Source organism: Eutrigla gurnardus, assembly GCF_963514095.1.
Source record: "Eutrigla gurnardus genome assembly, chromosome: 6".
Lineage (NCBI taxonomy): Eukaryota > Metazoa > Chordata > Actinopteri > Perciformes > Triglidae > Eutrigla > Eutrigla gurnardus.
In genome coordinates, this window is record NC_139920.1 from 25,666,029 (window position 1) to 25,689,889 (window position 23,861).

At 40.3% G+C, this 23,861-nt stretch overlaps 1 protein-coding gene across 3 annotated transcripts in view; it reads right to left on the reverse strand.

Annotated features, from left to right (window-relative positions):
* Positions 1–1,415: 1,415 nt before the first annotated feature.
* Positions 1,416–23,861, reverse strand: part of pex5la (peroxisomal biogenesis factor 5-like a) — a 73,505-nt gene continuing 51,059 nt past the window's right edge. For all 3 annotated transcript variants that reach the window (XM_084010943.1, XM_084010942.1, XM_084010941.1), the window contains 7 exons: positions 16,957–17,073; positions 15,170–15,313; positions 13,918–13,988; positions 11,960–12,178; positions 11,105–11,270; positions 6,364–6,521; positions 1,416–4,356 (listed from right to left, as the gene is read on the reverse strand). In XM_084010943.1, coding sequence (XP_083867069.1) covers positions 4,155–4,356; positions 6,364–6,521; positions 11,105–11,270; positions 11,960–12,178; positions 13,918–13,988; positions 15,170–15,313; positions 16,957–17,073 — 1,077 coding nt within the window. In that variant the 3' untranslated portion in view covers positions 1,416–4,154. The remainder of the gene's footprint in view (positions 4,357–6,363; positions 6,522–11,104; positions 11,271–11,959; positions 12,179–13,917; positions 13,989–15,169; positions 15,314–16,956; positions 17,074–23,861) is intronic.

The following is a 23,861-nucleotide window of genomic DNA, read 5'->3' on the forward strand; positions in this document are numbered from 1 at the left end:
GATTCAAATTGAATACATAAATATCTGTCTGCAAATCTTTAAAGGCATTGAACTCAGTTTCCAAAAATGTAGTGTATAAAAAAGACTTCAATGTAATTTACAAGTCAAATATTTTCTCTTGTCTGATATAGACAGATACCTTTATATATGTTATCATTTGAAATCATTGTTACATAGGGTTGGAAAATACTGCAAAATGTGATATTTAATGAATCATTTAAGGCCGTATTGGAGTGTGATCGTGAAATAGGTATTAAAATGCGTTTCGCTTCATTCTGCTTCTTTTTACAATAAGCGATGTCTTTTCGTCAATCAGAGCGAGTCATGTGATTGGCTGTAGGTCCGAGCAGACAGCCAATCATATAACACAATAAAAATATAATAAAATATAAGTAAACCTGTAATAGAATCGCTCATTGTTTAAAAATGCAGAATCATAAAAGTTTTAGTTTTACGCATACAGGGTCGCTCATAAATTTATTAAAATAATTTGCAAATGTCTTGTCTTTTATAGCTCCAAACAAATATTATGCATGAATTAAGGATTAGGATTAATGTGATGTTTATTTCTTAATGCCTTTTTTAAATTATTTTTTTAATATCATTTTTCACACCTTGGGTCAAAAGCAAAGCTGTGTAAACAATGAATATAATAATTTATTTTAATGTTGTTTTGCTCTGAAGTTGTAATGCTTTACAGTATATAATGTTATATTAATTAAGCAGTTGGTAACAGCAGCTAGATGGGCTGGGGTTATTAAAAGTGTTACCAGTACATTCATCATTTGTAGAAGCCATAATAACAAAGTTTCTACAGAATCTAACTATGATCAGCCAGTTGTAGTAATGTACCTGTATTCAAGCTCAGGTATGGGCATGTTCAGAAGATATCAAGTGTGTTACACCTCACACTCGTTCTTCTGCCCCGAAGCGGCGCACACATGCTCCCTCTATGCAAGAAAAAGCATCTCGTGTAGAATATATACTGAGTATTTACATTTTTTATCAAGGTTGCAGATTTTAAAAGTGCATTGGAGAAATATTGCAAGGAAATGCTCACGGTATATTCAATTTTTCTACATCAGTGGGAGCGAAAGAACGCACTTCCATGTTTTTCATGCACACAAATTAAAATAACTAAAAGAATTGAGAGGATCTAACATGCGATCAACGTGGATCTGTTCCTCAGGAGCATGCGTTAAACTAGGTCAGGTCACCTGAGAAGGTAGTAGGTAGGTTCTACAAAAAAAAAAAAACTGTCACCGGACATCCTATCTCAACGCGCTGCAGTAAAAGTTTAGATTCTAAGCCAGACATTTAAAGAGTCTTTAAAAAAATAAGTTTCTCATTTTTAACACGACTACAGTATCTTGAAATGCAAAAAAAGAAAGGCTAGGCTTACAACCTAGAAAACTAGAGTTGATTTGAAGATCACTAGTTAGCAGACATCATGTTTCTACAGTTAACTGTTGACAGGAACGATGACCAGGGACGGATTAAGAGTTGATATTGACATATAGAAAAAATGGAGGGATACTGGCCTAAAGATGAACTCCCATGTCTCTCAACAATCTCTCAGGGAAACATTGTAGATCGGATTTATGGTTTATGGAAAGAAAAGTGTGTGGAAGGTTGGCTGGAACAGATGACCGCTATAATGAGTTAATGTAACTGAAAGCAAGACTAAGTGGCTACAGCCAACATGCTGATGTTTAGCAGGTATAAACTTCATCATTGTCCAAAATGACCTTTGACCTGATGGTGATGCCAGATCACCAAAGTAGGTCAACTTTATCCTGAGGGGGGGGCAAGGGTCTCTCTACCAAATTTCCTGGCAACGGTGGTGGAGATGATTCATTCTGAACCGAAGCGTCTAAAGCCATACTAGTGTGGCTGAGAATAACTGAATGATAATGAAATATTCAACAGGATAGCACTGGTGGACCACTGGACGTCATCCATATTATTTCAGTAAAACAGCCACACTGCCAATTCTTTTATCATAATAAATCTCTGAATAAATGTATGCATGCACGTCTGCGTTGGCCTCATTGCCTTTGCCATTGTGAAGTCCACTGTCAGCCCCCTCCCTCCGATGCTGATTGTTAGTGGCGTGCACATAGTTGCCGCGTCTCTCTCTGTGCTCCTCGGCCTCTTTGATCTATTAAACATCATAGTCGGCCGCGGAGACAAAAATATTTTTAGGCGACTGTGGAAGCTATTCATCTGTTTCAGCTTGTATGATGTCGTCCTCCTCGTTATGCTGAATGTACGAACGGATCACATGTGCGATAACGAAGCTGCATGTATGTCAGTGGATTTGGCAGGTTGAAAGGTCACATGGCTACGCCACGAGGTTACAAAACACGATTTGGATTCGACCATGTTCCTCTCTTTAAAAAGAACACATTGTTTTTTTGTTCTCCCCTCAGCTTCCAAACCAAACTCTTCTCCTACAGACCATGACATCGGGAAGATGAATGGCTCTCGTACCTGTCTCTGGTTTTCCCTGATAGCGTTCTTTCAAAGCACAGAATCACCACTTCCTTCTGGTCCGGCAGGGACAGACAATTCAGAATGGCAACATAAAGCATGACCTCTTGCATAGGATCTGAGAGTAAAACCCTTCCTACAGCACACCCGGACTGTAGACACACATATTGAGGTGCTGAGCTGTACAGAGCAGCGGATTATCTATCATTTACTCTCTCGCACGGTGAGGAATGTGACGTTCGCCTCACAGAATGACTTTCAAACTGGCAACAGTGATGCTAAAAAGGAAGAACGATTCCGTGGTGGAGCAGAGGAATGATCTGAAACTTGAAATTAATGTGAATCGAAGTGTATGGATGGTAAAACAAGTAGCTTTTCAAACATGTGCGGCATTCCGCCCGAGCTCACATAAATATTTAAATCATAGACGATGGCTGAGGCAGACAGATTTAATTCAATATATGAGCTTTGCTGCCTGCGGAGGCACAAATGACTGTATTAGTAAATACCACGAGCTTCCTCTCGTTGTTACCTGTAATATTATTACGCTGTATTGAAATGAAATGTGAGGACAAGTAAAGCCATCCCACAAGATGAAAGAGATATTTTTAGACTTTTTTTTTTTTTTATAGTGTCTGCACTAATGAAGGTTTTGCAAATAGACTTTGCACAGCTTGGATGTGTATTTCTACAACCAGTCAGCATAAAGGGAACAAAGAGAAGCTAAAAGCCAAGCCCTCCCCCAAAATAAAAACCCAACAAAACAAAAAAATCAATTGCTCAGAAAGATTTCAAGTTCAGAAGACGGCAGTTATTTAAAGAGAAACCAGTCCGAACATGGCTTAGTGCGTTTGTGCATAAAAATAGTATAAATAAAAATATTGTTGCTCACATGCATTTTCAGTAAGGCTTTACAACCTGGCTTGCACATTCCACTTGGGCTGAGGAAGGTATCTGTTTGTCTGAAGTGTAAAGGGACAACTAAAAGTATATATTCATTCTAAACAAGAATCAATTTCTGAGAATGCGTCTTCATGCAGTATCATTATCTCCCGCGTTGAAAGAGGATGAAAACAGGATTTGGAGCTCCAGGTCATCTGGTGCAGTCTTTATCATTTGCTCACTTAATCCATCCTTCAGGAGGGTCAGACAGTCTTGAGTCTTTGAAAGTAATTGGATAACAAAACCTTTTTTTTCTCTCTCTCTCTTTCTCAAAACCCTCGTCTTTTCTCTGTAAGCAGCATGTGAGTGTTCCTCTGTGAGATTCCCAAACGGTGTGCCTGCCTGTCTGTCTCTCCCGGCTCGGCTCTGTTCCACTGGATGAGTCGGTTTTTAATTGATGTGTTCTCTAAGGCATTGCTCGTACAATCTTTGCCTGTCCTTGTGCTCTTCAGGGAAATCACAAATTGCAGCGCAAATCCATCACAAAGCAGTTACTTCAAGCACTTGGAGGAACCTGTCCGCCGCACTGTTCCAAGGTACTTGGGGCGAAAAAATACGAGAACTTTGACGACGGTAGTTAATTTTGACGTGCATAAAAGCCACACTGTTGTCTCTAACGTCTGATCCATTCTGAGGTGTGCACTTTGGGCTTTTGGCTGTTGGGTAGATATTGAAGAGAAGGTCATGGGGGCGATGCTATTGTCACTACCTCCCATTCCTCAAATGTCTAGGTTGAAGGCCCGCATGAGAAGATCCAGGTCACCAATGTTTGCAGCCTGGAAGAGTTCGGGCTGGTCCATCATGGATAGAGCTATCCTCAGGGCAGCCCAGATGTTTCCAGACATCACCTGGTGGGACTGCTGGCGACTCCGGCTTTTCCTCTGAAGACTTAAGGCGGTCAGGAAGTTACTGGCTGCCTCTCTGAAGAAGCAACAATAATAGTCAGTTTAGTTACGCTGCATGGGTGGAGGATGTGTGCAGAACCTTTAAATGTATGTATGTTTCTGGAAAGACACATGGCTTTTACATTGATTAAATGTAATTTGTTCCCCCAATGCCGTTAGTACCATAAATCATATTTCAGCTAGCTATTAATCAATGGATGAAGGCAGACATCTCAGAGACAGATTACATGGTTTTCTGGAGGTAAGCAAGAAAGAAAACTTTTCATTTTTCTTTTGGTAAGTTGGGTGAACTAATGCTGCCTTCATGTGATATAGGAATTATTGTTCATTAATCATGATTTGCCTCAGAAATTGCACATGAAGGCCCCTTCAAGTAGTAATTATGAGCAGAACCTTTCAACATGGTGGAGAAGAGGACAGATTAAGTAATGGACAGAACATACTTATTTTAACAGCGTGTTGCTTTGGTACACCATTTTCATCTGTATCCTATGTACGCTTATATAGACCAATGGTATTTATCATTCTATCCATACAGATGGACTAACAGTCTGCTAGCAAGCTACAAAATTATTATATTAGTATAAAAAAAAGGATTTTCCCAATATGCAGGTAACAGGAAACCTTTCGCCTGCCATTTTCTTAAAATTCCTCCTGACAACAGAGCACTTGAACGTGACATTCTGGTGGGAACGAGGATCTTCCGACTAGACTGTGGATGACAACGTCGATTTTTGGGGTGCACGAGCCGACCGTTGGGGACACTAGGCGACCGTTGGGGACACTAGCCGACCGTTGGGGACACTGGCCGGCGGTTGGAGAGCCGAGGCGACGGTTGGGAACGCTAGCCGACTGTTGGGGACACTAGCCGGCGGTTGGGAGCCGACAGTTGGGTACACTAGTCGACTGTTGGTCGGTTAAACCTCGACCATCCCTTCAACCCCGCGGGATTATGTTTTCGTCCTTGTCGTCTCCAGGATGTGAAACTGGATTAATTCATCTCTGCTTCTCTCCAACAAGATAAGTATGTGCTCTTTGTTGTGCTAACATGCTAACTGCTAGCTTGCTATACCTGTTTTTGTTTGTTTATTTTGCTCTCTTTTGAGGTCGCCTGACTGACAAATGCATTTACTAGTCGGTCATGTTATTCATTACGGTCGTTGTCGTTGTTGTGAATAGGCTACTTATATATTTGGTTACCGTATTGTGAATGCTATAGACTGAGTTGTTTGTCTGTTTTTGCCAACTAACACAACTTTTGCCAACTGTGACGTTGTGAGGAAAGTCTAGACGCAATTATGTTAAGCACAAAATTAAAATGTTCTCAAAGCGTTATTCTTGTTAATACTTTGGGAAATATCCATAACAAAGCAATTGCACTCAACATTACTTTTTTATGAGTCATCTTAACTGATCAAGAGATTTGTTTTTAAATACATATCACAGATATTGTGAATTTGAATTAGACCTGTGACAATAAGTTGATAGAAAATGAATATGATCACTTTACAGCATCTGTGTTGTTGTTGTTTGTAGTCGAACCATTAAGTAAAAAAAGAAATCATGGTCACGCTGGGAAAACTGGGTTAATTATGTAATGCCTCATAGGCCAGAGTTAAAACATTATTCAATTATATGGTGAAGAAAGGATTACTCCATAAGTGTTTGTAGTTTTAACTTTGTTCTGCTTTATATATTTATGCAAATCTCAAAAAATGCAATTCAAGACAAACATATGTTGCATACATAAAGCTTTACACCTGAACCCCATTTTATGTATGTATAGTTGTTTGTTGTGGAATGCCAATGAGATTATTAAAAAAAAACAACAACAAGGAATCGATAATCACAGCACTAATTAGAATATATATATATATATATTAAATTTCTACATACTTGATTGTATTTTCTCTTCGATGGCTGGAAGTTCGATAGTTTTTACTTTTCCTCACGCTGCCCTCATCAACTCTACACCACTTCATCAAAACAAGCGTAAGAGTCTTAATAGCCCCAGGTCACTCACCTGTGTGACCCCAGGTTAATGCAGCTGATGCCCAGGTTGTAGCGGGACCTGATAAAACCCGGTTGCAGCTCTAGAGCTCGCGTGTAAGCCTCCACTGCTTCCTGGCTCCGGTCCCCGTTCGCCAGTGTGGCCCCCAGGCGGTTCCACAACAGATAGTCCTGGATGGAGGGCAGGTGGTGGTGTTGGTGGGAGAAGAAAGATTTGTTTTTTTAGTAAAGGTCAGTGCAATGTGTGTTATCAGATGCTGTCAGCCTTAATATGGCTTGCATAAATAAATATTTCTGGGTGTATTTAATTGGTAAACACACAGTCTGAATTGCAACATCTCTTCAGTTATCTGTAAGTATGATTTCCTACTATAAAAGACCTGATCAAGCAGCTGACAGTGTCTTAAACAGAAAAGTGCGAGTGAAATGGAGCTCAATAATCTGTGCTGCTGCAGCACAACACTCAGCCTTGTATACATAATTCCGTTTTTTGTGTTGTCCGGCAAGGACGTGTGCGGAACGTTACTCGGCTCCCTTCTATGAACTAACCTAACAAGGGTAATTTAAGGAGAGCTGAGTTACATCACACGGTGTCCTTGCTGTTGTTTCCCACCCGCAGGTAGACTGGCCCACACAGAGGTCATGGTCTACAGTATAAGGGTCCTTCATCTCTGGTTAAGCCTAGCAGCGGGATATAATTATCTCCCTTTATGTTCAGAGGTATTTTCTTCCATCAGGGGAGCAGATATTACCAAGTCAAATGGGGGAGGTTGGATTTAACAGGGAGTAATATTCTTGCTGGCCTGGGACAGTGCTGGGGGGACGGAGATTGATTTGCATGAAGGAGATGCAGAGATGGGGGTTGAAATAGTGTGTGTGTGTTTGTTCATTTTGTTTATGGAATATCCATCAAAGTCCTTCTTCAGTTCTTCTCTGAGAGCGATTCATGCGCCAGTCAAGAGTTCACGAGGCCACATTTGGCAGCTCCTTGCTTCACATATCGCTGTGACAGTTTTGATGTGCTTCATTGCATCTGTTTGCATGAGCTCTCCCTTGATATTTGTGGCTGCATCTCTCTAAGGAAGACAAGTGTACAAGCTTGAGGGCCTCACGTCTGCTGTATGTGTTTGCAATGGTAACATGTGTGTGTGACGGATCATGGTTTCTAGTGTGTGTCTGTGTGTGTGTTTAGTAGATCTTTGGTACTGAATGTGTTTTTCAGAGTCAGTTTAATCAATTAAGTGTCCAACAGACAACCTGCATTGTTTTTATTATTGTAATTGGCTGTTATTTTCTAATATCCCAGGAAAACATATTCAAGCCTGCATGCTGACAATGCATGTTTTTAAATTGAACTGATTATCTCAAATCCTGCATTTAATGGAAACACACAGCACATTTGATAACGGAGGTCTAGTATATTGAAATTATTTTGTTAATAACATTCACAATGTCCCATGGAAATAAACATGTTTAATTGCAAGTTTGCTGTATGTCACATATTGTAATAAGGGTCATTCCGTGTCATTTCATCAAATTTCTGAAAATCTTCCCACCTGACCATCTCAGAATGTCCTGAAAAAATTTGAGTACAAAGATACACTTGTTAATAGGAAAAATCCAAAATATTAAGTCTCTACTGTCAATAGTTTTCTCATGAAACATCATTGAATGAAGGGTAGTTTAGATGGTTTTTGGCATCATGCTCTGAAAAGCCATTTTTAAACAGCAATATCTGGAAAACTATCTCACCTGTGGCCTTCAAAATTTCTACAGTGTATATCTGTTACTAATAGCCTCCAGACGTCGAATATCAGGGGTGTAGCTCAATGATAACCTAGTATGGTAGGTACTTAAAATGTGGCTTGTTGAAATAAAGTAGTACATTTGAAGAGTGGCTGAGCTCCCATTTTTGCAGATAAAGGACTTCTATCACTTCTGCCTCTATCTCTGGTGTTAGCTTAAACATTCTACAAAATATGGTTTCTCTCAGATGATTAGTTTCACAGATATTAAGGCTCAAAAATGGAAGTTAACACATCTTTACCCAACTTCAGAGTCATATTCAAAAAAAACTGACAACACTTATCAGGTCCAAACTTACTTTTTTTGAAATATCATATTCTTGTTAAAATCATATTAAAAAATCAGGAGGGTGTTTTGCCTCAATTTGTCGCAGTGATTTTTTAAAATCCTGATATTGGTGGGGTTTTTGTGGCCGTTTTTGGTACTGCATGTCTTATTATCCTACAAGTAAACATCACAGCAGGCATTTCAATTGTGTTTTTTACCATTTACCAAAGACTTATATGTGACTAAATACTACTGATAAATTTAGCCTTATGAAAACATTAAATTGTAGCACAGTTGTAGTTATAGAGGCAATAAGTCCTTGGATGTGAGTTGAACATGCTGAAAGCAGCTTTTAATGTCTTAAACCATGAACAAATGAATTGAAGACTGTACATTTTGTCATACTTTAAGTATATAAATTACACAACCAAATCAAATAATAATCTTAATTTGAGCATAAAGATTTTACATTACAGTAGAAAAGTCTCCAAAGTTTGATATTGAATAACAGTTTGTCTCTGTGCTCACTATGAGACAATATGTGAGTTGTGTGTATGATCAGAAATGGTGGATAGGAAGTATCAGAGATGTTTCAGATGAAGATGTACTGGTTCAGTTCATGCACCCACATGGCCCTGCCAAGAGTTTCTACTGGCCAAGAAGAGAAGACATTTGCAATGTCCCACTGCAGCATAGAATTGCAAGGATTGACGTTCCCTCTACAGAAACTGGGTGCATGTATGCCATCAAAAAAGATGAGCACAACAGAGCAGAGATGTACATTAGACTATTTGTAAAGTCACTGCCAAATTAATGAATGTGACTAAGGAATTGGATCTAAAAGATGAAAAATGTGTGATCCCTCATAGTGAGCATAGAGACAAACTGTTATTCAATATCAAACTTTGGAGACTTTTGTACTGTAATGTAAAATATTTATGCTCAAATTAAGATTATTATTTGATTTGGTTGTGTAATGTATGTACTTAAAGTATGACAAAATGTACAGTCTTCAATATTTTGCTATGTTTGTTCATGGTTTAAGACCTTAAAAGCTGCTTTCACCATGTTTAACTCACATTCAAGGACGTATTGCCTCTGTAACTACAACTGTGATCCATTTGAATGTTTTCGTGAGGCTAAATTTATCAGTAGCATTTAGGCACATGTAAGTCTTTGGTAAATGATAAAAAGCACAATTGAATTGCCCTCCTGTGATGTTTACAAGTAGGCTGTTAGGACATGCAGTACCAAAACCAGCCACAAAACCCCCACCAATATCAGGATTTTAAAAAATCACTGCGACAAATTGAGGCCAAACACCCTCCCGATTTTTTAATATGATTTTAACAAGAATATGATCTTTAAAAAAAAGTAAGTTTGGACCTGATACGTGTTGTCAGTTTTTTGGAATATGACTCTGAAGTTGGGCAAAGATGTGTTTACTTCCATTTTTGAGCCTTAATATCTGTGAAACTAATCATCTGAGAGAAACCATATTTTGTAGAATGTTTAAGCTAACACCAGAGATAGAGGCAGAAATGATAGAAGTCTTTTATCTGCAAAAATGGGAGCTCAGCCATCCTTCAAATGTACTACTTTATTTCAACAAGCCCCTTTTTAAGTACCTACCATACTAGGTTATCATTGAGCTACACCCCTGATATTCCATGTCTGGAGGCGTTTAGTAACAGATATACACTGTAGAAATTTTGAAGGCCACAGGTGAGATAGTTTTCTAGATATTGCCGTTTAAAAATGGCTTTTCAGAGCATGATGCCAAAAACCGTCTAAACTACCCTTCATTCAATGATGTTTCATGAGAAAACTGTTGACAGTAGAGACCTAATATTTTGGATTTGTCCTATTAACAAGTGTGTCTTTGTACTTGAATTTTTTCAGGACATTCTGAGATGGTCAGGTGGGAGGCATTTGATGAAATGACACGGAATGACCCATAAGCATTAAAAGTATTTTGTGCAATTATTAAAATGAGCTTATATTTAGTACAGTAAACCAACCAGCACCCTCTGATTTCTAATTTTGTGAATATTTGAAGCCCTAATAATTCATAAATATTGTTTCATGAAAAGCACAGAGTTTACATCATTGGCACAATCGAGAGCCAGCTGGAGTCAACCAGCTGTCAGACATGTTGTCTCTGGAAGGAAACCAGTGCGTCCATGTGTTCACCGGCCACAGCTTGCAGTCAGCTAGTCAGGCTGGTTTTAACATCTCTGCCAGTGGGACCCCATCATTTACTGAGGAGCAGCTTTACTTTCATTTACTGGTGAATCTGCAACACTAGTGCCAATATCCTACGCTATGGCACTCTTTCTTTTGCGTTTAATGTATTGTTAAAGAAGGCAATATATTATGTATTGCGCAATATGATAATCTCCATATATTCCGATTTTTTTTGTCAGTCTAATGTATGTTTATTCCATAAGTAATGACTAAAGGGGAACAAATTATGATTAAATCATGTATTTTATTTCAGCAGATTTTAAATGTTCAGCCTTTTACGTTCAGAAATTTAGGTAAATAGCACTTTTTCTTCCGTAGCTCCTCCCATTGAGGCTCAATTCACCAATGAGAGTATTTCTGCCTTTGACTAGTACTACAACTCCACTCTAATCCACATGTTTCAACCCGTGTGTGTGTGTGTGTGTGTGTCCTACCTCGGGCCGCACTGACAGGGCCGTATTGAAGGCCTCCACAGCTTTGTTGAACTCTCCGCTGAGGTTGTAGAGCACCCCGAGGCCCGTCTGCAAATCCGGGTCGACGCTGTCAGAATTGTGCTGAACTGCTTCCAGGAAGAGCTCCCTGACCTCGGGTAGCATGGAGCTGTGGACACACACACACACGGAGCTAAAGATAATGTGATTTAAGGCTGCTGAGTGAGCGCTCTTAAGATCGGAGCGCTATGATGTGCAATGTGGTGCGTGTCAAGTTTTATTCACTGAGAAAGTGAGGAAAGAAGAAAAGAGAAATGTGAGAAAGAGAAATGCAGAGTTGAAGATGGACCAGTTGTATTTTACTTTATTTTTTTATTCATTAAAATAAATATAAAACATCTATTTTTCACTTCTCTACCACAAGCTAGACAGCTTTTTCAAGTCGGTTCTGATTATATTTATCCTGATAATAGAAGTCAGTGGTATGTGTATGTGTTATTTATTGCGATCCATAGTTTAGTGTAGTTTTACAGTAACATTGTAGTTTTTTTTTTTTGTATTTTTAAAACTCGTTTTCCATTAATTATTGAAATGAGTAGCTAAAAAAACAACAAAACCTTTTGAAGTTGTGGGGGAGAGGAGGACACTGAACTAACTGTTATCAATTATGGAGAATCCTGAGCAGCCTCTGGACAGACTGTGGTTTGACAAGATGGAAACACGTAGCTCCATGTACCCAGCAACATCTTGTGTTTGATTGTATGCAACATGCAGCACATGATATAGGCTATGTCATGTTTGTCAGCTACTAATACGGTTGAAATTCAGTTGTGGAGCTTGGCCACCCGACTACTCCACCTTTCGTGTCTGCCCACGTTGGGTGCAGTGGACATCCTGCGTTGGGAGTTTGGGGATCCTATCAGGTGTGTCTTGCCCTTCAGCAGGTGCTTGTACTTTGGATTATGTCGCAGCCAGCGAAGCAGGGCCTCGCAGGCATCATTTCGCATACCGGTGTTGGTCAGGCTCACTGCCAGAGCCATGAGGGCTGGGAGGTTGTTTGGGTGGAGCTCCAAACACCTGGATGGAGATGGGACCCAGGCGTGGGAGAGAAGAGATGGTGTAAGGTGTGCACTTCAAAGGGAAATCGAGACTTGACAGGCATTAATTGGGACAGGCCAAAGCAAGGGAACATCAGGCGGAGGCTAATGATTTCTGGGTCAGGATGGATGAGCTGCACCTCTCCTGCTCTGCCCTCTCCTGCAGAAGATGAGGTTTGCAGAGGTTTACAGTTTTTCATTTAGACAACTGTCACCAAATTCTATGCTGGCTTTTGTAATCAAACGGGGGAGAAGAGAGCAGCACTGTGTTGGATGAACAACTTGGATTAGTTTAAAAAATACGGGACAGGCCAAAACAAGATTTAGCTTACATCAAGATAATTTCCGAGACAGATTTGCTACAGCTGATGCACAGCGTTCCTTAAAACCCTCATAATCTCAGTCAAACCAAATTATTTCAACCCCAACTGCAATGTGCTGTAGGTGAAGATTACATAAACTTTGGTGAAGCCCACTCAAATCCACTGGACACTTTCATCCATCCATATTTGTCAAGTGACCAGACAACCGTGTTATCCAAATCCCAGATTCTGCAGATTTGTTTGTGTGCAGAGCTGGCTTCCCGTTAAATACTGTCAAATAACCGCACACCAATCACATGTATTCAGTCATCCACAGCACTTCAGAAAAGGTTTCAGGATTTGTCTTGACGTTTTCAAAGTAAGAGAAAATCATTTTCGTAAAAATAGACATTTGGTAAAAAAGCAAATTTTCTATTTAATGATGGTTGCAAAAAGAGAAGCAGCATAGACCAGGATAACATGGTGCTTGCCAACTGTGTAGCAAAGTGTTGCCAGTATAGCAACAACAAGACTAATGCCAGTTAAACATCTAATCTCACTTTGTAGACAGACCCAGATGGAGCCATTACATAATAAACAAACTCAAATGTACACCATGAAAACTAACTGAATAGCATTTCAGCACTTGTTCCAGTCTGTGGAACAAGTGAGATTCTTGCAGGAACTTTATTGACATCCTTTGTAATCCAATTTATGCAGAACAAATTAGTCTTTTTTTAGTATTTCTTAGTAGTTTTTTTTATTTCCATCTGTTTTATTATCTGTATTGCTCTTCACAAAAGGATGGAAGCTTTTTCGTGAAAGTCTTGTCTCCTAAAAATAAATTGTTCATATCCGTTTGGAATCCCATTTTTGCAACAATTAAGTGTTTTTTATTTTATTTCTTCTTATTTCCTATTTTTATTAACATCTGTGTTGCCCTTCACAAACGGATGGAAGCTTTTCCTGAATGTCTCCTGTGTTTGCAGTTGACTAGTCAGTGTTCACACTCTCAGAAAGGTGCAATTTCTGGCTTCTGCAGTGTTATGAATGAAAGTGGGCCACCTCCCATTGAGGACTCTTGCCCTGGCTCTGTGTAATCACCATCCATGTGGGGTGTCTCTATTTTAGGAATAAAACTCTCAGAATGCTTCCTTACAATTGCCAGTTGGTAAAGTAAAATGCTGATGTCATTCTTCCTTGGCACTATACATATGACACATCAGAAATGTGAGGTATCTCACTGAATAGACTGATGTGTTGGTGTTAATTGAAACCTCTCAGGACAAATTTCTGCTTCATCTTTCAACATTTCCACTCGTGCAAACGTGGTGTGTTTGAGGAATAACCGCCGACAGTCTGACAGCAATCTTTTTTATTTTTAAATGGGGAATTTGATGCAGTTGTTTCTCCTTACCTCTGGAGGGAGACGATCGCTGCCTGCTCATTCTCATTTTCAGCCTGCGTGGTCCCCAACACTTGCCAAGCCTGCAGGGAAACAAAATACTGGTAAGGGTAAACATCAGGAGGGAAAGCTGTACTCCATAGCCAGTATTCTCCAGGGGCTGAAACAGTTACTGTGGCATCGTCTGTCAGGCACAATGAGTGGAAATCCAGCACACAGCCAGCGATGCCAGTGTTTCAGACACATCGACATGGAGCTACAGTGCATTTTAGCATTCAAACCCCCATTAAATCTTCCATGCGGCGGTATCGGAACAACTCTGATTAAATTTACAATAATGTACAAAATAGAGAGAAGCAGCAAATCCTCACACTGGGGAAGTATGAACAATTTTTTTTCATTTTTCTTGAACCATAACTCAGATGATGAACTAAGTTTTTGAGGGTAAAATGTTGAATGTGACCGTGTGAGAGGCACTGTGGTTCATCTTCGTGCCAGTGGTGGGGTTCAGCAGGGACATGCGAATGGAAAGAACGCTTGCTCAGCACAAGAGGGCAGACAATGGTATAACTAACCTGAAAGTTCAAATGTAAGATAAGATTTCTCCTCTGTATTTGTGTCTGTAAGGGCACAGTTAATAACCGGTTATAAGGATAATCTTTGCAGATGCATTTTATTCTGCTCTTTGAAATGATCGTCACAATTATTTCTGAATGATTCAAAGGTCTTTGCAGTGTGGGGCAATAAGCCACTAAGCGCCCTAGGAGGAATTTTGGAATCGTATTAGTTCCATACACCGTGGGATAATCCTCTCCTCAGAATAACTGGCACATTTCTGTATATTCTAGGGGATTCCAAAAGTACTTTGTATAAAGGCTTTGCTCTTTCAGCCTGCAAAGAGGTCACTTCTTTTGAAACGGAGAGAATACAAAAAGGAGGGAAAAACCTGCAGAATTAGCCATTATTCAGCTCACTGGGCAAATAGAAATTCTCATCAGAAGTTGAATATTTTCACAAAAATAAACAACTCAAGAGAAGGGGGGAAAAAAACACCTTTGCCTGCTAAATCTCCTCCACACAGCGTGGCCAGTGAAGCATGCTTCCTCTTCTCTCAAGGTGGACGTGGACTTATTGGATTTAGCCATGAGTTTGTGCTGAAAAACCAAATGCTATATTGGTGCAGTAAATATGTCTCCAACTCCGAGTTGTAAGTATGAACGTCTCCACGGTTAACTTGTGAAAAATGTGTTCTAAGTGAATTTACCTCTGAATCTTGAGGGTCCTGCAAGACGGCTCCTTCCAGCAAGAGCACAGCGTTTTGCAAGTCTCCCTCTCGAGACTTCTTTTGTCCCTCGTCAAATGCGTTAGGCATGTCTTTATAAGGATTATCTGTGTGGAAGTAGTAACCCTGTCAGCAAAAAAAAAAAAAAAATGGGGACAAAGGCAATGTCAGTTTCTCTCTCTTCCATATTCAAATACAAACCAGGGCAGCTGTCCTGTGCAGTTGTATATTTATACAAAGCTCCACCAGCAGGAATTGATCTTCTCTGCTTCACATCAAACTTGAGCCCCCCCCCCCTCCGAGGTTTGCCTGTTCTCTTTTAAATGTTACACTTTGCATTTTCAAACTGTGATTACCCTGGTGTGTTGTTGACACCTCTGAGCGTTGTGACTTTGAAACCGATTTTCCTTTTAAGAACTAGTTCTGCACTGGGATCAGAAAGCTCAGAGGGCTGATCTCGTATGATTGCCTAAGAAGGTCATCTTATAATGTATACTGCTCAGCCGTGCATTCTGTCCTCTAATGCTGTGTTCACACCAGATGCAAACACATTTTTTTCGCGCACCGCAATTGCATTAATAGTTACTACAAAGACACGAATAGGCGCAAATTCACCACAGAATATAGGCATTTTTTTCTATTACTGTATTGTATTACACCCTGTTCCAAAATGTTCTATATGTATTAATTTATTGCGGCGGAAATTATTCCTCACTTAACCCAAACATTGGGGGAATATAACATATTTCACCACTAGGTGTCACACTTGACTCAGCAGCCACACCACAAAAACCCTGCGCCAAATTTGTTGCTAACCTCGGCGCTAACACCTCGTGGCAAGAAAGCCAAAGGAAATGGTCTTGAGGAGTAGCATTGAACTTAAACACTGATAAATAGCCTAAATTGTACATTAGGGATGCTGATTTAAAAAAAAAAAAATTCTTCATGCAGTGGTGCAGTAACGAAGAAGCCACTCGGCTGCAACAATAATCGATTTGCAAACATCTAAATCCATAACTTATTGCCAGCTGCATTGTATGCAGCCAACGGAGTTCCCAGTTTGTATGGGAGAGTTGGCAGCTGTGTTCTTGTGTGCATTGTCGTCAACGCATGCAAACACTTTCACAGTAAGTCTCCACTACACCGAACTGTTGGAACGAAAATCCCCAACCAGTCCCACTAAAGACAGATATTATCCATATCATACATGTAAATAGGAGTGGCAGCGGGGTCTCAACTGGTTGCCAGGCAACCTCACGGTGACAAGTTTGTTGTATGGATTCAAAAAATAAGCTAGAACGTGTTAATTTGTGAGCTCTAGCAATGTTTGCATAAGCATACATTTGAAATTGGAGAGAGACATGGTTGTTTCTCGCTGCTTCCAGTCGTTATGCCCAACAAGGTATCTATAAATGGAAGACGTGAAGGCCAAAACTGTCCAACGTGCAAGCTAAATTAAGCCAATCACTTTCTGGTTCAAGCTTTCTACCTAACATGCAGACATGAGAGTGGTATTGATCTTCTCATCTATCTCTGTAAGAAAGGGAATACGTGCATTTCCATAAATGTTGATAATTGTCTGCACTTTTCTATTAAAACCCCATTATTTCCCTTTTTTCCCCCAAATGCTGGCTAACTAATTTCTGGACTTATAAATCCAGACATGCATTGTTTAGTCTACAGAGGCTGTCGGTACTGTATATCTTGCCATCAGTGTCATCAAGACCAACTTCTGCACGTGCCGACTGAAACACTGCGATGATAGTGACCTTTTCATGTGGAGAGACAGAGGAGGGAATCTGTGCCTGCTCGTTCTCCGTGAGCCAGTTTCGCCGAGCGAGCTCTTCCCACTCCGCCTGCATCTTATCCCAGAACTCGGTATCTGACTGCAGACATCAGAGAGAGAAGGACACAGTGGGAGGAAGGAAGGCGGCAGATTGGGAGGGGGGGAGAAGGAGAGGAGGGGGAAGAAGGAGGGAATAAGTGATTAGTGCAAAGTAAAAGAGCAACTCCTGTAATTTCCCAGCGTCCTACTGTTTGAAATGTCACTGACTGTAACATCTGGACTTCCACACATCTGATCATCACATTTCCATGTCGAGTCAGAGGTTTCTGCAGTAACAATACATTTAAATTAAACTAAAATGTAAATGGATTTGTATTTAACAGTAAAATATACAGTTAAAAGTAAGTTAATATCGATGTTTGTAAGTAAAGCCTCGTGTTTTCATATGTGATCAGTGAAGAAGCTCATGCGTCATTTGTAAGACAAAATGATTGCTTATATTTGAACTCTATTGTATGAAACTTGAAATTCAGTGGCTTGAAAATGCAGCGTTGAGTTGTTTTTAATCCATTAAATCATTTTGCAGACGACACCCCACTTTACTTCTCACTCAAGACAAACTAATATACTTTTATCTTTGCAAATTTGAATAGTCTTAACAAGGATAACAGTGTATTTACTTTTTAATGTGTTTTCAGCCATATTCAACCTGTCCTCGGCCTATTAAGTAAACGGACGCTTCCAAAAACCGAGGAGTCTCATGAGCCTCTGCAGTTTTGGAAAGAGATGCTAAAATCCTGTTCAGCCATGGTTTTTCCATCTCAGGTGCACTGCTAAAATTAGAACCATCATGAATTTCAGTGATACAGAGAGGATTATATGTGCCTTTATCTTCTCTCCTCGCTTTGACTACAGGAGTTGAAACGGCTTCAACGTGTTCAGAAAGTTGCATCAAGGGATTTAATTATGAAACAGGACCACACAGTGTCCTGTTTCACCATTTTATTACCTGTTCATTTTAGTGCTGCTTTAATGGTCCGCATGGGGACGTTTCCACACTAGATTATTCTCTTATTTGTTTCTATAAACAAATATTTATTATATATTGGTCGTTTTGTTATTTTCTTCCCACAATTGCGTTTATTTATGGTGCCAGAAACTGCTAGAAGTATACAGTAAAACAGTATGACTGATCTACTGACAAGTACATAGACTGAAGTACATTTCTGTAATAATTCAGGGTGGAATATTTTGCTGAGTTGTCCTGGGATTTTGTTTGAAGTCTTGGATACACAGCTACATGTTTTGTTGAGAGACAGCTTCTTTTTCTGGCCTCTTCATTTCTACCCGTTGTGGTAAAAAATGTACACACCGTTCTCCCTGAGCTATGCTTTTTCTCCTCGCGTAAAGTCACTGCAGATGTAACATCATGCCTATTTTTTCATGTGAGACTTCTTCCAGCTGGCTGAGTCAATGATTGTTGGCCGTCTCCCCGTCAGCGTCGGAGCAAACTGCGAAGAATAATGCCAAACAGAGCAGAACAGCCTCCTGTGACTAATGGAGTCTAGTCTCAGAAAGATCTATCTTACGAACGTGGGTCTGTGTTGGAGTGACAAAGGTCCTTTTATCTCCACAATCTTAGAGGCTTGTGATTGACATAGGGGCCATTGTGTGGCCCCTGATGGTGAACGATGGCAGGTAATTGCAGGCTGCTGACTCTCAGACAAATTGCCTGAAGGTGAGTCTGTGCTGTCGGCTCTGCCAGGAAGTGCTCTTTCAGAGTTGGGGCTGGAAACAGGAGGCTGGATTTAAAGATTACATGAAGAAACATGGTTTGCTCTCCATTGAAACATCATTACAGGTTAAAATCATTTATTTAAATACAAAAATAATAAAAATAATTTTATTTGGTTTTGATGGTAAAAATCTTTGTGATATTTAAATTATTTACTAGCATAATAAGTAGTTTTACCCATATATATTCTAAAAAATATATTGCATTAGTAGTGTGAGCTCATGCCAAATGACTAGAAAAGCTGTCGAGTACAATATTACAATATATCTCTTTTGAGATGGAGTGAAGTGGAAGTACAAAGTAACATAAAATGGAAACATCCAAATAAAGTACAAATGCGTCAGGCTTGTACTTTTACTTCCAGTACATGGAAAAATGACATAGCCTTGAACTTTCCATCACCGTTCTTTTGGAATGGATGTGTGTAGATGTTATGAGACCAACTGTCAACCCCGCGGCAAAATCACTGCACACCCCAGCTCCTCTGGAGTCTTCAGCTTCGTGTCCTCGTTAATGGTTCTTATGCTAAAGCCATTACGCTTGTCAACATAACGCAGGCTACAATTTTGTTTTCATTATTCCTTGTTGTTTTGCGGGCCTGTATTTGCACTGTGCCTTAGACCATCGTCTTGTTATTTGCATCTCATAGACGGTTGATTTGTGTGAAATAGCATCTGTTATGTAACTTGCTCGCCCTCTAATTGCACCACGGATGACACGGAATTGCTCGCAGTATTAAAATGTATTAAATATACATACACGGTTTTCATTTACAAGAAATCAAGTCATATTTTAATAATGCCGCGAGGGTGTTTTTTTTACACCGGCATTGGCAGTTTAATTATGTGCAACAAGACAAAGATGCAGAGAAGTAATTTATATCCTGTGTACCACCGGAGCGAACCCAAAGCTGCGGCTCTTAATTTCAGCAGCTCTGAATAGTTACGTGAAATGGATTAAATCTGCCAAATGTGTCAGCAGTGTTTGGAAATTAACCGAGGGCAGGTGGGGGATTCATTAGTAACTTAATGAGTACATTATTGACAACATGGATAAACATGGCAAAGGTCTCCCTCTTTAAGAAAATGTATATTAATATGTTGCCTCTAGTATTCAATTAGTGTCTAGTTAGGGCCGAAATGATTCCACAAGAAACTTAAGTGTCTCGATTGCTAAAAATCATCAAAGCAAAAATGAATTAAGGGTTTATTTATTATCTCTGTGTTGAAATCGGGAGGAGGAGGGCGTGTTGAGTTCTGCTACCTGCTTGGCTAAATAACAACTAATGTTAACTGATGTTCCACTGAGTTACATTATGTTGCTTTCAAGCTGTATTCAGTAAAAATGAGCATCGGACGAAGGTTAGTTAAATTGTTATCATGATGCGTTCAAATTTAATCTTGTAAAATGGAGTGTTTATGGAGGCTTGAATAAAAAACTGTGTTTGAAGATGCCTTTACAGCAATATGAAATGGACTCGAGTCGAGAGTGAGTTACGACCTCTTTACAATATAAGCAGCCTATAATAAATTATTAGAACTGCTAATGCCAGGACTTTCATTTACCAAGAATGTTTAATTCCTGGAGTAATGCTGCTGCAAAAAAAAAGATACTATATTGAGATCTAAAATATTTGACCTTATATTAAGTCTCCATATATGTGTGAATATTTCTCAAATGGACACTAACCTCATCTGTTTACGTCAATTTGAGTTGTGTTAACGTGATACTCAACCTTTGCAGGAAACAAAGCACAAAAAGTCCCATTATTTAACGGTGACACTGAGCAGCCCATGAAAAAAGAGCTCTGCTCATCACCAGAGCAAGGCCTTTTAATGTTAATGAGCCACCCACTGCTCTGCTGCGTAGGCCAAGTCCTTGGTCACTGAGTCAAAAATAGGAAGCTGGAGTCCTGATAATGTCACTCAGAGAAGAATACAATACCACTGCCACCAATGCAATTTTGGCAGATAATGCGATTACACACAATATGGATGTCTGTGATAACGTATAGAATAATTGTGACACAAACAAACAGTGTTTTACTTTTTGTTAAAACAGCCCTGTATGCACGTCCGACCAAATCATTTTTTCCTCAGAAGTCACATTTGACTTCCCATTGCTGGGTTGAATGCCTTGTCGACCCTCATTGTCATATTGGCAGCACCACTGCAAACATGTGGAGGATCATGATCTTCTTAAGGACACAATGATGCACGTTGTTGAAGGAGGTGAAAGCATTGCTCATTTATTTCTGCCAGTGACATTTTCCCAGCAGGTCTGGACTAAACCTCTGACATCACAAGCCCTAATCTCAAACGTTTAGGCAACAACCTCTGCAATCTCTCACCAAAGCAGAACTGCCTCAGCCCAGTATTGTGCGAGATAACAGTGAAGCTGTTTTTAATCAAACAAGAGGCCACACAGTGACCTTCATCTCATCTTTACGGCCACTGCTGAAGCGTTTTCTCACGCCTCACAGACAAAACATTGTCCCCTCAAGTTACCCTTCCAGCGATGCTCTGTTTCATAATAGTACTGTCTTCAGCTCAGAGTAATTGATGGTATCCTCATGTGACATGAACAGTCACTTGCCTACTTAGAAAATATCTCTTTATCAGCCTCTTTGTAAATGGATTCAAACGCCAAGTTTCCTCTCATTGCATGCTGTCATTTTACTCTTCAGCAGACCGTTTCTTATCAGTGCCAACTTTGTAAAATGGATGATAATTGGGAGTCTCATTCCTTGTCTTCTCCCGCTCGGGGTGCTAATTTTCTCCCATTTGGCTGCTTTTGTCTAATTGAATGTATTGACAGAGAGGCGGTGTGCTGATTTGATGTTCTCTTTGCCATTTGAGCATTCCCCATATCTTTATAAGTATAAAAGAGCATGCATATGCACAGCTACTTAAATGGAAATGATCTGATTGTGTGCACAGACATTGGCAGTTGAAGCCAAAATGGCCGGGCCAATTGCATCAGAGCTTTTCTCGAGTGGAGGCCAGCACTCAGGCCGCTCGATCGAAGCTGTGGGATACTGTTACCGGTCGATGCTCCACGCTCAGATTCTTGTCCAGGAGATTCTCCGGATGTCATCACCCACCTGCCCTCAGGCTGACGCTTGTACTCGAACTGTGCAATTATTTCTGAGTTTGTCTCGCACAGCTTATACAAGATGTGACATCACAGCTTAGTTTGGGAAGGGGGTCCCCGTGCGGGCGGTCCACTCCTCTGCAGCTGCTGCTCTCACTTTCTCACAGTCATCCTGCCCCTGCTCTATTATTTATTGACTATTACACATAGTTCAGTGTGCAACAGACTACTGTAGCTGTACAGCTGAAGTAACTGAATGGTGCAGAGTTCACCCCCATTTTCTGGGAAAGGAGATGTTCTTTAAGTGGTAGGGTGGTTTTATTGCAAGATAAAAAAAACTAACTTTCCTGGTTATTTAAACTCCTGTAGAGTCACTCTATATTTTTAGGCACTCAGGTAGTTGTTGTTGGGCCGATGTGACGTAACCTTTCAGCTGAAAGAGAATATAGGAGTGTGAATGGAAATTAATTTCTGTCTATCTCAGTCAATCAACTGAATGTAGATGACATTGAAGAGGGAAAAGCTATAAAAACTTGATCTATGCAGTTTAGATAATTTTCCATGCTGCCATTATGGTAAACTCCATCACATCCCCTGACATCCCTGCATACTTCACTACTCATCAACACAGGGGGTGTGTCGTTACATTCCTGAGAAGAATTAAGGCGTATCAAATGACTGTAACTTCGCCGTCCCATGTGGTACCTGATATGCCTGGCCGTAAAATGACATTTACCTTCCTATTGTTCACCAGCTTACAGTTGTGAATATTTCTCTGGGTCAAGCACCCCGTGAACTCGAGTGTATGTGAATTTAGCATGGACTATTACACTGTCAGCTACCACCACAGGGGCAAATTCATTGAATGAAACACAATAGTGATCACAAGGAGATAAAAGGAGCTGGAATAGTCTAAATCAGCTCCACAGGACCTCCAGTACATATATTCAAATTGCTGGAACGATGATGAGGCTACATATGCAATAAAGTGCAGCTTCTGTAAACCCAGTATCACATTTCCAACATCATTGCCTATCTTTAAATATTTCTAAGAAAACTTTTCATAAAGTTGTAAACTATTCTTCCAGCCCTGTCCACGGTCAATTTCAGCTTGGCACACCAGCAAAGGGGAGACTCAACCAGATAAACGTGACGTTCTGAAGTGTTTTCAGACACTATACTTAGATTTAAGAAAAAGGCTTCATAAATGAGGGCTCAGTGGTTAGGTCTGAAGGGCAATCTATAATGAGAGTTGCTTGGGATTTAGTAACTTGCTGCTTAGATCTCCAAGTCATCTGTTTTAAGCAGTACCTTTATCCATGAATCCCTAGTAGATCCTGATGCTTCCAAAAACCCAATCAAAGGACAATGCTTTGAGCATCAACTTCCCTGTGAAAACGTATTAAAGGTGCCTTGTGTAAGATGCTCCAAAGAAATGCGTTGCAGCATTTCACCTCTGTATTGGGCATTGTGTCGACTCTATGCCTGTTTGTTTTTTGGATTAAATCCAAAGTGGCAGAAAGGAGAAAACAACTAAAAAATGTTCATCCCCCCCCACCAGCCTATGACTACTTTTGCAGGGAAGAGGGTTAAGCTGAGCTGTAGCAGTCAGTGCAAACCCCACTGCTGGGGGTCTAATCCCCGGGGGCTGCCCAAACTTTCCATTGCTGTAATTGCACAGTTTAGACCATCGCCAGCCTGCTGTTTCTCACGCCGCAGAGGTTTGAGCCCCTAAATGCTAGTTGCTACAACTTTACACTCACTACTAACTGAAGGCCATGTCTTGGAGCCTCCACCCGCCCTCCTCCTGGAGACGAGGCGTCCAGGCATTTTCTCCTTTCTGCCACTTTGGATTTAATCTGATAAGCAATTTATGAAATTGTATACGGACCCTGTACCCTCAATGTGACCAGCCCTCGGGGCAGACTGGACACTACAGTGACTCTCTATCCCCTCTTGGGGTACAAGTGGTATAACGAGGCAGGGCAGGCTGTGGGCTA